Raw genomic sequence first — 14,432 nt, forward strand, 5'->3', positions numbered from 1 at the left:
TCTCTCCCTCTTCCAGCTGTTCCATCAGCTCCACAAAACGTCATCTCCATAGTGAATGAGACTTCTCTGAGGCTGGAGTGGAGCCCCCCGCAGGAGGGTGGCGGCCGGGAAGATGTTGTCTACAACATCATTTGTAAGAGCTGTGGCAGCGGGCGTGGTGGCTGCACTCGCTGTGGAGACAATGTGCAGTTTGTGCCTCGTCAGCTGGGATTGACTGACACCCGCGTCCACATCAGTGACCTCCTGGCTCACACCCAGTACACCTTTGAAATACAAGCTGTCAACGGAGTGTCTGAGCAGAGTCCTCATTCACCACATTACACATCCGTTAACATCACCACCAACCAGGCTGGTGAGTCCATCACAACAATTCACCTGGCAGATACATTTTGCCTTTTTCTCAACAGCTTTTAACTTTGCTTCCCCTTGTGTGGTTTACAGCTCCGTCAGCAGTGTCCATCATCCACCAGGTCAGCAGAACCCCCAGCAGCATCACTCTGTCCTGGTCCCAGCCTGATCAGCCCAATGGAGTTATCCTGGACTATGAACTGCAGTACTATGAGAAGGTACAGCAGTGTCACAAACCTCCTGAGACTCTTACTGCTGTAGTGACTCATTACCAGTCTCTCAGTTATCATCATTTTCTAATGTATCATTTTGTGATGTGTATTTTTTAGAACCAGGCAGAGTGGAACTCATCTCTAACAAGGAGTCAGACCAACACTGCAGTCATACGAGGCCTGAAGCCTGGAACTATCTACGTCTTCCAGGTTCGGGCTCGGACTGTCGCTGGATTTGGCCGCTTCAGTGGCAAAATGTACTTCCAAACCATGACTGAAGGTAGGAGTGCCAACCAGTTTTACTGGCCCAAACACTCACTCAGCTCTGCCATAAATTCTACATTTACAAAGCTTATACATTTTCAGTTTTTGTTGACATTGTCAGAAAGGTGATAATTCTACTTTATTTTATTATTGGGGTTGTCGTGGGTGGTGGTGAACTGGAGTGCATTGTATTGATAAGTGTTCCTAATATTTTGTCCACTCCATTAATGTAGATGAGAGGGGCAAAATGTATGAGCTTCATAAAAGTAGAAGTTATGGCAGAGCTGTTGTTTTGGATTGCATTAGATGTTCCTAATAAAGTGACCGGTGAGTGTACATTGTGTAAAGTACATACATGCATCAAATATAACACAGCACAAAATATAAAGTATCATAAGCACAAAACACTTAGAACAAAGCTGCAGAAATAGCTGCTGATTGTCGTTCACCATCAATCCATATTCTGCTTCATCAGACTTTGACACTACTGACAATGACATAGTATTGAATTACCTTAAAAACTATATCAGCATCTGTGCATTTCACAGACAGAAAAACTGACTTGGAGCAACATAAGCACATTCTGATTATTATTAGCTAGCAAACGTATGAACTAAATAACTATATTAATCAGTTTTTTAACCCTTTACTCTATTTTAAGCAACAACCTGCTCTATTTAGCTGCATGATGAGATTATAGAAAGCTGCAGCCTGTGATGTATAGCCATCTGCCGCTGATTCAAAATACAGAACAGTGACTATCTTGTCTTGGTTACCTCTGTGTTAGGTCCTTTTTCACTAGATATTCTTCCTCTTGACACCTGTGTAAAACAGAGGCTTGTGTGAGAATAGTGTTCAGTCTTCATCTTCATCTTCTTTGTCTGTCTTTTGCCTTGCAGAGGAATATAACTCCAGTATCCAGGAGAAGCTCCCCCTCATCATTGGTTCAGCTGCTGCAGGGGTCGTCTTCATCATCGCCATCACTGTCTTCATCATTGTCTGCTGCAGGTCAGTTGGTTATGTTACAGGCCATGACATGACAATAATAGCATAAGCTTTCTTGAATGTACCAAACACCAAGTACTGTTAAAAGAAAGTCATTTAATGATTATTTGTTGATAATTTATTATATATTTTAATTGCTAAGTGTTGAATCAGAGTTACATACAATAACTGCCATAAAACCGAACGAGCTAAAAGAGCCTAACAAGCTCTATAGAGATTTGCTGACAATTCTCTGTTGGTTCAACACTGCAAGCGACCTCTGTCACATTATATGTAGTCATTGAGTCAGTGATCAATGACTACACTAGTGAGATTCATCATGGTGACCTACTACTACCTGCTGCATCAATACAACAGACAGCATTTCAAAGACCAAAATCACAGACGTACATTAACCAAAATCACACAAACTGTTTTTGTCACACACCTGGACCTGTTCATTGAGAAAGTGGATCACATAACGGACCTGGAAAACTTTTTATCAAGATCTACAGTGCAACATGCCAGATACCTCCACAGCCACTCCAGCAAACCCTTTAAACAACAAAACAAACCCAACTCTGCTGCAGACACAGACAATCTGCTCACAACTGAATTTGAGATCAATGTTTTATAATCTATCAACCGAAAACTTGACCTGCTCGTTACACGTCACTCTGAAATAAAAAAACATGCAATCTACCGTAGAGTTTACCCACAACCAGCTCGAGCACATCCAAAGAGAAAACAGCTCCCTCCAAACCAACGTAGAAAACCTCACTAAACAAATGGACATCGTGCCAAATGAAAATAAGCACATTAAAGAAAACATGCTGGACATTCAGACTCATACAGGAGTATGCGTGACAACATCATATTCTCTCGCAGATGGACAGCTGTACCACAACTCTACAACCACACCATGGCTATTCTAAGCAGTTTGACAAAAACACTCTTCAATTAATCCTCCTTCAACAACAAAAAGTCCTGCAAAAGAGCCTGACCAGAACCCATCAAACCCAAACCAGACAATCACAGCCACACACAACCCCAAATCAATTTTGGTCAAATTCTGTCCACCACGTTTTCGATAAACATGTGGTGCCCGCTTTGGGTCAGGCTCAAAACACGAATTGAAGTAATGTACCAAGATTTATGATGATTGGACAGATGATTAATGACCAATATTCTTTAAGCCCCACCCTTTGCAAAGATATTTTGGTTCACATCAAAGCAATTTTATCCCAACATGAATTTGCTTTTAGGGGCACTGTGGAGCCCACTGACCACACCCCAGCCCAATCACTACAGAACTTTGCAATTTTCACCTGATGTGTGCACTAATTTTCATGAGTTTTCGAGCATCTCAAGCCCTTCAAAAATGAATGGCATACTAGAATAATAATAATTAACAAGCCCTCGCACCTCACACACATCGGATGGAGTGGTTTGGTTGCATCAATTTTGATCCTTTTTTTAAACTGTCCATTGTGAATCAGACTCTAAATCAACGGAGTACAGTGACAGTGTTGTGAGGTACAGTAGGTGTGTGTTCTCAACAGTGCACAACCAAGTTACCAAGCAAGACAAGAAAGAAAACTTCTTCACTGATATCCAACCTCACGGTACACTTCAAAATAAAGCTCTGTGTTTTGACAAAACAAAACCAACTAAGAGGAGACACTTCAGGGAGATCTGCTGTCATGCAAGGTTCTCTGTGTGTTTGTGCCCAGCAGGAGGAATTCAGGAGACAGACCAGAGTCAGACTACACAGACAAACTCCAACATTACACCAGTGGTCACAGTAAGTAACACTTTTTATAGTACACAGTATGTTGTTATCAGTGATCAGACTGACAGCTGGGGAGAGTACATGAACATTGCAGGATCTTTTAGCTCTGTTTTTATTTTTCTGCTCTGTGTGTGAATATCTGTCGCTGTCCTTTTAATCTCTCTGTTGAAGTGTCACCAGGGATGAAGATCTACATCGACCCCTTCACATATGAAGACCCTAATGAGGCAGTGAGAGAGTTTGCCAAGGAGATCGACATTTCCTGTGTCAAGATTGAACAAGTGATCGGTGCAGGTGAAGTACGACAGTGTATGAAAATGATAATGATGGCAGGTGTCAGAGACATGTGGGGGAGGTTCTCACAAGGTGACTTACTGGAAGTCTCAGTACATCAGGTCATATCCATACCATGTGTCATATCACTGTCTAGCAAGATAAGAACACAGTTTATGTATCATTCCTGTCAAGATGATGTCATAGAAAACTCTGATAGTGAGACTAGTTTAGTTACTTTTTACAACTACAATCTTTAGATTAAGTTTTAGTTTAGTTTTTTGGTTTCTATTTTTATTTCTGTGTCATGACAAACATCTGGCCCCCAAACATACTGTCCAGTTTCAACAGTAAGTAGTAAAATACCAGATCTCAGTTGGGCACATTTTACACAAATTATATACAACATAATTCAGCACCATATTCATTCATTTTCATCATCCCAAACATACACAGTTGTAGTTTAGGCCATATTTCATCTGCCCACTTCCCTGTAAACAAACAAATGTTGAGTTTTTCATTAAAAAAAAGTCTCACCAGACCCAGAGTTGTAGAACAATGTGCACATATCAAGTAACCGATTCTATAACATCTCATGTCCCCATTTATAGCCAACTATGGCGCACACCCAGAAAATATCTACTAACACCATTTTGCACTAATGCACACATAGAGATATTAGTAATGCCCAGAACCCCCATAAATGAGTAATAACTTAATGTTTGCATAGCATTTTGTACAAAAAGATACAATACAATGTGCTACTAATACAGTAGCTGGGGGTGAAATATAATAAATGTTTTCGGCTAAAAGCTGGAGCGTTCTTACTTTAATGTCATTCACCCTCCATCGTCTGCTTCCATCTTCCTGTCAGGTGAGTTTGGGGAGGTGTGCAGTGGAAACCTCCGGCAGCCTGGGAAGAGAGAGATCCTGGTGGCTATTAAGACACTGAAGACGGGCTACACTGAACGCCAGAGGAGGGACTTCCTGAGCGAGGCATCCATCATGGGCCAGTTTGATCACCCCAACATCATCCATCTGGAAGGAGTGGTGACCAAGAGCAGCCCCGTGATGATCATCACCGAGTTCATGGAGAATGGATCCCTCGACTCCTTCCTCAGGGTAAAGAAACACTGACTGATGACAAAGTTGCCTCCGTTGCACTTGCCCTGACTGCCAGTACAGCGCTCCATACACAACACGTTATGGATTTTGTTCTTCCTGGGTTAGATTTAGGTATTTCATGTGTAAATTTTCAGATGTTGATGGTGGCACCTCAGGTCACCATAAATATTAAGCATCATCCTTTTGGCCATGAATCTCTGATAGTTTCATGAACTACTCACTGACATCTCCAGAACAAAAACAAACTGATAACTAGATGAAAATGAGCCTTAAATCTGAACAGTTAAATTAATTCATGCATAAATATTTGGTGGCTAGTCAAACATTTCTCAAGTATTGGTGTTGCACTAGGGGGATTTGGACTAATGACAGTTAAAGAGCCAGTTCCACAAGTGAATCCCATGATAGCCCAGAATAATGTATCTGTCCAAACTGAGAGTAGATGGTGACTGCAGTCCCACAAGTCTGTTAGTGCTATTTTAAACATCTCAAGATAAGAAGGAATTTCTGGCACAACTTCCGAGGTACATGGAGAAGGGAAATACTCTGAAGAGGTCAAAACTCCAACTTTATTATGAGACCAAATTGTTTTGGCTTGTGGCCTTCGTCAGAGTCATTCCTTTGACCTCTTCACCCAAGATGTAAATGCATACTGATAAAAGTTGTGTTTTATTTATTTATATGATACCTATTACATCATTTGAGCATGGAAGTTCATTCTACAATATAAAAACTCCATTTCCACTACATTTCAAAATCAAAATATTGTACTTTCTACTCCACCACATTTGTTTCAAGCTTTAGTTACTAGTTACTAGTTTTCAGATCAATATTTTCCATGTAAAACAGATGATTTATTCTATATTTTTTATATTTGTGGTATTTTTAGATCAGTTTGTAGAGATCTGTTTTCTATTGATCAATGTCAAAACATCCACATTAAATCGTCTTTGAATAAATGTTTAAAGTGGGGAATACTTCTGCTTTCAATACTTTAAGCACATTTTGCAACTAATACTTTTATATGTTTACTACTACTACTAATAATAATAATATATTAATGCAGGGCCTTTACTTGTAATGGAGTATTTCTATGCTGTGTGTATTGCTACTTTTACTCAAGTAAAAGATCTCAATACTTCTTCTACCACTGAGTACGAGTAATCAAATATGTCAGATGTGACTGAAACTAATATACTGTATGTTTTTTGTATTGTTTTGTTTTATCAAAGGACTATCTACATCAAAATCCAACAGGTGCCAAAAATAACACTAACATCAACAAAATGAATGCAAATCTGGCCATTAGGTTCTTATAAAGTACATCATGAGTGCCCAGATTGGAAATGGCAGCATGAATGTTCTCACACAGTCAAAACATCAATCTTCTGTTTTTTCCTTAAAGCAAAATGATGGACAGTTCACTGTGATCCAGCTGGTGGGAATGATGCGCGGCATCGCAGCTGGCATGAAGTACCTGTGTGACATGAACTACGTCCATCGAGACCTGGCAGCCAGGAACATCCTGGTCAACAGCAATCTGGTGTGCAAAGTGTCTGACTTCGGCCTATCACGCTTTCTAGAGGATGATACTTCAGACCCCACCTACACCAGCGCTCTGGTGAGTTTGTAGACTTGATGTGAGAACCTGTAGGACAAAAATCTGAACTTGTATAAAATATTCAGACATGTGATCTGAACTTGATGTCACAGAAAAAAAAAAAGTCGAGACGCAGATTCATCACGTTGTGACACGAGAGGACACATTTGTGAAGCTGTCCAGAGGTTGTAATCAAAGAGTTGTGCTTGTACTGGAAAATGGACTAAAAAAAAAAAGAAGAAATGTTGAATTACAGGTTAGCAGCTGCCATTGTGTAAATATCGATCTGCACATTTGTGAATATTTTTTCTGTGAATTCACAGTCAGAACATGGTTGTCAATATTTGCTGAGTGAAAATTTCAACATACAAGTTCACATTTTTTGTACAAAATCTTGTGTTTTGTTTTCCTCTGCGACTTCAAATACAGCTCACATGTGAATATTTAAAAGTTTAAACATACGAGTACAGATTTCTGTTCTACTGTCATAGATGTTTCACAGCCTGGTTGTGGGTATTTCAGCTGCGTATTGTATATCCTCATCTTTTCTTTCTTATGATACGTCTCTTCCAAACAATGAGGTCCAAGTTGCATACAACATTTCTCAGTTTTAAAGGGCAATAAGCTTTACATAAAAGATTCCAGGAACACAACCTTTCTAAAAAAAGCAAACCAAAAAAGAAAGCATCAGTGACTGAACGATATTTGTCCTTGTCTTTCTGTCCACACTTGTGTTTCCAGGGAGGGAAGATTCCCATCCGGTGGACGGCTCCAGAGGCCATTCAGTACAGGAAGTTCACCTCCTCCAGTGACTGCTGGAGCTATGGCATAGTCATGTGGGAGGTGATGTCATATGGAGAGAGGCCCTACTGGGACATGAGTAATCAAGATGTGAGTAAACAACCAGCATTTGTATTTTAGTGCAGTGATTCACACGATGAATTTACTTTGAAAATCACTGGGCTGATTTGTTCACCTCTGCTTCCTTTTACATAGTTTCATCTCCAAAGTGTGTAAAAGAAGTTATGAATTATGTTCATTATTTACGCTATTTAGCTAGTTAGTTAAGTTTTCCTTAAATAAAGCTGCAGCCAACACGCTTCAAAACACACAACTTTTACTTAGAAGATAAGCTGTCTCTGGTTCTTGCGTTCAACTTCCTGTTTCAATTTTCATATTTTTTTTAGGTTGGGAACCACTGTTTGTGCAGCTATATTTATTCTGTAGTATGTCCCACTGAACTAGAACTATACCTGCCTGTTTCTTTAATGGTTTTCACACACTGTACACACTCCACACACTTCTCACACTTCACAAAATTCACACACTTTACACACACATACTGACACACACTATCTCTCTCTTACTTACCGTCTCTCAAAATAAAAGCCCCAAACAGTCACTGTATGTTAACAGAAAAAACTAGAGATGGCTTTTGATGATTTTTCAAAATAAAAGCCTCAGACAGTGACTGTATCTTAACAAAGCTCAGGATGAGACTTGTTTTTCAAAATAAAAGCCCCCAGATGGTAATAGGAGCTTACTGAGGGGCCACACACAAGGATTGGAATTTCAAAATAAGCACTACATTTCATTTCTGGTCATGTTCTCTGTTACTTATTATTAATTTTGATTGAATGTGTTGTATTGTAGGTAATCAATGCCATAGAGCAGGACTACAGATTGCCGCCCCCTATGGATTGCCCTAGTGCACTGCATCAGCTGATGCTGGACTGCTGGCAGAAAGACCGCAACAACCGGCCCAAATTCAGCCAGATTGTCAGCACCCTGGACAAGATGATCCGCAACCCCAACAGCCTCAAGGCCATGACACCTCTGTCATCAAGGTACAGCAGAAATGACCTACATCACTTCACACTGTGAATAACCCATAGCCCTAAAAACTCAAATTTCTCACTGTTTATATGCTCTTCTTTTGTTTTCTCTTTGTTCTCTAGTGTTCACTTACCTCTGCTGGACCGCAGCACACCAGACTTCTCGTCTTTCAGCACAGTGGATGAGTGGCTGGACGCCATCAAGATGGGCCAGTACAAGGAGAACTTTGCCAACGAAGGCTTTACCAGCTTTGATGTGGTGTCTCAAATGACCATGGAGTATGTTAGATACTTTATGTTTAAGACAGATGACAGAAAGAGGGATGTGGTAGTGGCACTAATCATCATGATTGTAGTTAATTAATTGTGATTTTGAAACAAGTGACAGGGATCCCAGTTTTAAAAGAAAACAAATATCTAAGTTCTATCTGACTTTAAATTATAGAGTGTCTTTGTAATTCCTAACATTAAAGGACATTTCAGCAGAAATTTGGGAAAACCCATATTAAAAATCACAGTTTTTCAGAATAATCCAGGGTATAGATTTGATTTCAAAAGTGGGGGAGCACAATTAAAGTAATTTATGCTGTATTCTTTTTCAGAGAATATTATAATTGCACATTAACTGTAAGTCAAAACATAGATTCAACTATTTTTTCCCTAAAAACAAGCAGATGAGTTTTGACAGTTTTCAGCCCTGGATAGTGTCTGTCAAGCTCCAACAACCTCCAATCATAGGGTTAGGGCAGTTGATAAGAAGTCTGAGAAGCAAAACCAAGGGCAATAAAGCCCACATATACTCAATGTGGTTCATCATATTATAAAACACACAGAAAATGTTATTTAAACTTAGCAGTAGACTAAGTGTGTTAATGCAGTCTTGTGGTGTAATGAGTTGAACTGACAAATGGTTTCCCTTCACAGGGACATCCTCAGAGTTGAAGTGACACTGGCCGGCCATCAGAAGAAGATCCTCAACAGCATCCAGTCCATGAGGGCCCAGATGAACCAGATCACTTCAGTGGAGGTGTGAGCTCACAGACCAGGAGCACACAGGCTCTGTTTACTGTAGGAAAGCCAGCAGCCAACCAACCCTGCATTCTCCTGGAACCTCTGAGGAGGGCTGACGACATACACAGAATCCAACCTCAGCTCCACCCTCCCTTTCTCCAAAATCTCTCCTTAAGGTTCCATCAGTCTGCAGCACAGCACAGACATTTGGTAGTTTTCCTGTTAGCTGCTATATGTTCAGGTTACAGTTGTGCTCGGGGGCTTTATGTTGTAGGTGACGATAACCACAGCCACCTGGACCAGTGTTCAAAGTGCTCAGTCCGTGCCTATTTAAAGACATACTTTTTTAAAAGATTACTTTATTAAATAATAACTCCCCATACATGGCTCCACTGCCACCAAGATTTTAACTAAATTGGCCTTGCATTTTGACCTTTTTGTGCAAGACGATGTTGAAAATGAGAAACAGAATAGTAGAATTCAACTAAATTGTAACTGCAAGATGCAAGCTAACTTATTAGCTCAAAAGCATGGAGTATTACTTTCAGTGGAGTACATTTAGGTACTTACAGGTGCTTACTGCTAGCTCTGTCACACAGTGATGTTGATGTTCTAGATTTTGACAAGGAGGCACCAGGGCACAACACTTTAGTTATAATCCTTACGATTTTCATCATATCAGACCCCATATTTGGTACTATTTATGGCAGGTAGTTTTACAGCAATAGCCATTTAATGCATTTGCATTCTGTAATTGGCTCTCAGTATATCAGTTTTCATTGTTAGTTGTGGAATCCACACAGAATTCAAACTGCGTACATCTGCACAAGGGATTCGCAGAAAACAATGCACACACATACTAATTAATATACATCTGATGTGAAAGTTGACCTCTGCAGTCTAGTTTGTTTGGCTGCACTGTAAACTGACCCACCAGTTGCTCTTCTTCTGTTGCCTTTCTCACAGAGAAGCAGATTAAGGTGTGTTTGCTGCTACCAGTGGTCCACACACATACAATTTGTTGTAGAACTGTATTATTAAATCACGCCTGCTGTTACCAATGGTACCCACAGGTGCCGCCAAATCAAGCAGGACTGAAATCTGAAGGATAGCTTTAACTAAACAAATTTTCTAACAACATATTCAGAGTTTATTAACCTACTTCACATCTCCAAATTCCTGGCCAATTGCTGCATAAAGGGAGCCTGTTTGTCAGATTGTCTGTTTCGGAACATTACAAAAGTTGTTGGACACAGCTCCCACATGATTCTGCTGCTAGAGAGGGAGTTTCAGGCACTCTTTGTCTGAAGCAGTCTCAGGCCTTTAACACATTCATTGTTTCTTCTAGTGTGGTCTATGTGCTTCAATTCAAAATACTTTACACCCAAACAATTCATTCACACACATAAAAACAATCTAATCTAAAAATACTGTATATGATAACATGAGATAAGAGTTAAAATACCAGTCTCACATCAAAGTATGTAACAGCTACGTTGGTCCACAGCGCAAAACATATTAGTTTCACAATAACTCTAAAATTGTGAGATGCCTACTTTTTTTTTTTGTTTATTCTTTTCTATTGGCCTATGTCCACGTCACGTGACTGTCAAGTTTCTGTCTGTGAAAACAAAAAAAAAATTTGCTGCCATTCCACATTCTCAGCGGAAAATGCAATATTTTAAGATGGTTTCTGCATTAAAATGTGTTTTGATAACATTTCTAGTGAGAAATATGCATTTTATTTTCATAATCTTCATTCAGTGAATGTATATCAGGGTTTCTACCAGAAAAGTTGGTTGTGCCAGGTTGTGCAGAGTCCCTCCGCTATTTGCACAGAGTAACAGAGTGAGATGTCTGTCTTCCCTCCTGCTCTCTGCTGTAAACACACGTAGCTGTTAGTGAGCAGCTGCTCTCATGTCTCCCGGGGTCTTGGTGCTTTTTACTCACTACACAATGAGCTATTCTTTAAAAGGAGCGATGCTACTTGTATAACCCATTTTAGTTTAGGAAACATCTTAAAATACATTTAGGCCCAGCGGAGGCATTCACAATTTTAGAGCCGTTATCGTGAAAATAGTACGTTTTGCACTGTGCACCAACACAGCTATTACACACTTTGATGTGAGACTGGGTTTAAATTACACAATGGCTGGGTTAACGGTGTTGGCCAATCCATAACTGGCCATCAATATCCAATGTAACAAAGGCACATAATGTCAAAAGGGCACAGAGAAGCAGCAGCAGCAAACAGCCATGGGCACACCCAGAGGCAGCAGTGTGCTCTCTCTTTGTGGTTGCTACAGCTGTTGTGTGCACTGGTCAAGTCGCAGCATAGTCCCTGGTCTCTATGTGGTTCTCCAGCTTCACTCAGTCTGACTGCTGTTAACATTACATTACTGTTACTCACACAGTGGTTGTGCTGGGTTTAACTCATTGTATTTATTGGCTCCCAGAGTGGAATGAAGTGAATGGATTGCCCTTTAAAAGGGCTCATTAAAAGGTCATCACAGATTTAAATAGCTGTGCTGTCAGAAGCTGCAGATGTTGTCTTCACTGGTGAACAGACATTACAGACAGATAAATGAAAGGCAACAGATCTACTGTCAACCCACAGACTTTAAAAATGGCCTCCATAATGACTCCTGTGTGAGCATGCACACACAGGCATGCCTACTGATAATTGGTTGATATTCTTTTTTTTTTTTTTACACATTGTCTTACCAAGACAGTAACATTTTTAACCTTTAAATACACTTCAGTCACCTGAAATGGACCAAATGTAAATGTTTATTGGACCATCTAGCATCTGTCATTCACTGTGATTTCACTGTCCCATTGTCTGTGAAGCCATGTAGAGTTACTGTACAGTCCCGGTCAGGTTTGGGTCAAGAATCAATACGTTGCAATCCAAGCTGTCCCAGTACATGTGTTGTGGAGATATTTCCAGTGTTACTCATAGTGAAAACACAATCGTCATCTTGTACATATCAATATACTTTGCTTTATTTTGGCATATACCCAAACAAATAGCTGAATGGTGTTTATTAGGGTCTAGTCCCCACTCCATCACTAATGTGCAATCTTTGTGTGATTCAGTATCTTCATGAGCTCATACACTACCTGATTTTAAGAAGATGTACAATCGTCCCCCAAATTCCAAAGTTTCCACTCAGCAAAATTGTGCATGTGTTTAGCACATTGTACAGTTGTACAGAAGAGCATTGCATTCACCAAAGAAAAAAAAGATTCTATGTGAGAACAACTGTATCTCACATAGTTCTGATGTGTCTGATGTTGTGAGCTTAAGTGTAAACGTACTCAGTTAGGACAAAATCTCAGAGACAGATACTGCTCACTGCACATTTAATACACTCAACAAAGTATAACTCTGTGCCCAACCTACAGCACATCTGTTTCTGGGCCTACACTGATGAGATATGAGATCTGTATCTCCTAATTACAAGAAACAATATCTTTGCAATCTCAAAATTATGAGATCATTTACTTGATCCATATGTCATAATTATGAGATTTGTAGCTCATAATTAGGATATATGACAACTGACGGTCCTGTCAGTGAAGAAGGGGCCCACAGAGTGTAATAAACCTCTGTGTTTAAATATATCTCTCACAAGAAATAAACATGACACTCAAACATAAGATCAGGTGCTACTGCACATCAGTCAGCAAATGTTTTTTAAATATGAGATCGTTTTTTCATAATTATGAGATTGTAATTAAAAGATTTAAAGTCATAATTATAAAATACAGAAGTCACAACAGTTTTTTTTTCTAAAGTGTATTCAATGCACTTCCATAAAGTTGAGTTCCAAACATAAGCAGTGAACCGAGAATAACTTTGGGATTTGGGGGCTATTCAGCAATTTAAAGCCTGACTCCAAAAAGGGCTGCTGTCCTGAGCTGAAAGAGGTTCAAGTATGTTGCACTTGTGAACGGAGCTACACAGTTGGGTTTGGTCAGGTGTCTGAACAGATCATGTAGCAACCCCTACATGGCAGCACAAGCAGAAGACTGGGTGTAGTTACTCTTAAACAAAATCAGGTAGTGTAGCTTTTTTTTCAAATACATCATTTTGACACTTTCTTGTTCACGGACTGGTTAATCTATGATGTCAGTGAAATGTAATACCTTTTTTATTGTTATAGAAAAAGAATGGCTCCTTAATAATTGCACAGGATTAGCAATGTATCTTCCTTGACAAAGTGTGCTGTGCCAGGTGTGACTGTCCAAGATAACTTGAGCTGTGTGCATACTGGATGGATTATTGAACAGGCCTACCAGGAACAGGCCCCAGGGCCCAAGAGTTCACACGGGGTCCTAAGATAGAGCTTATGTGTGAAGAAGCTGTTATAGAAAATTCTCTTTGCAGAGAGAAAAAGTTCCTCTGTAAACCTACCGGAACAGCCTCAATGTTCACTTTGAGGTTGTCACAACAAGTCCTACAAACTGAACTACAAAATGGGTCATTTGTCATTGTCTTCCAAAACGATCATTTTCTAACTTGGTGCCCTAATTGGCAGGATGACATCGTTTGTCAGCACTTTCCAAAACCATTACAGATCTCTGTTACAAATTTCATACACCTGCCGACTGCTGTGGTTAAGGCTTCAGTTTGAGCAGCTGAAACTACTTGATTACAGATAAGGAAAGATTGTGTTAAGGTTTGGTTTAGGGTTAGGGTTTATGGCATCATGACAGTGTTATATTAGATCCATTTTTGCTTCTGATGGATACAAGTCATAATTCAAACAGCTATTAGAGCTGTAAACATTGGTTGTGTTATGCATTTGAACATACAATTAATGCTGTAGTTTTTCCAGCTCGTGACAGTATAGGTCTAAAATTCAAGCTGGCAAAAACAACTTAAGGTTACATTTACCCCGGGGAGTGACGCTGTTCAGGTGGCGTCAGTAGGAGGTGACTTTCTCATCAGGGGACAGGTAGGAGGGATGGCTAGATAGTTA

The 14,432-nt window shown here is 39.9% G+C and overlaps 1 protein-coding gene across 1 annotated transcript in view; it reads left to right on the top strand.

The window, feature by feature from the left end:
* The window catches only part of ephb2a (eph receptor B2a), a 45,882-nt gene extending 34,864 nt beyond the window's left edge, over positions 1-11,018 (top strand). Inside the window, exons 5-16 of the mRNA XM_044352945.1 lie at positions 17-352; positions 442-566; positions 678-840; positions 1,724-1,832; positions 3,545-3,612; positions 3,772-3,894; positions 4,748-4,995; positions 6,404-6,619; positions 7,340-7,489; positions 8,252-8,445; positions 8,557-8,712; positions 9,358-11,018. Coding sequence (XP_044208880.1) covers positions 17-352; positions 442-566; positions 678-840; positions 1,724-1,832; positions 3,545-3,612; positions 3,772-3,894; positions 4,748-4,995; positions 6,404-6,619; positions 7,340-7,489; positions 8,252-8,445; positions 8,557-8,712; positions 9,358-9,466 — 1,997 coding nt within the window. The 3' untranslated portion in view covers positions 9,467-11,018. The remainder of the gene's footprint in view (positions 1-16; positions 353-441; positions 567-677; positions 841-1,723; positions 1,833-3,544; positions 3,613-3,771; positions 3,895-4,747; positions 4,996-6,403; positions 6,620-7,339; positions 7,490-8,251; positions 8,446-8,556; positions 8,713-9,357) is intronic.
* The last annotated feature ends 3,414 nt before the right edge of the window (positions 11,019-14,432 follow it).

This window comes from Thunnus albacares, chromosome 5, assembly GCF_914725855.1.
Source record: "Thunnus albacares chromosome 5, fThuAlb1.1, whole genome shotgun sequence".
Classification (NCBI taxonomy): domain Eukaryota; kingdom Metazoa; phylum Chordata; class Actinopteri; order Scombriformes; family Scombridae; genus Thunnus; species Thunnus albacares.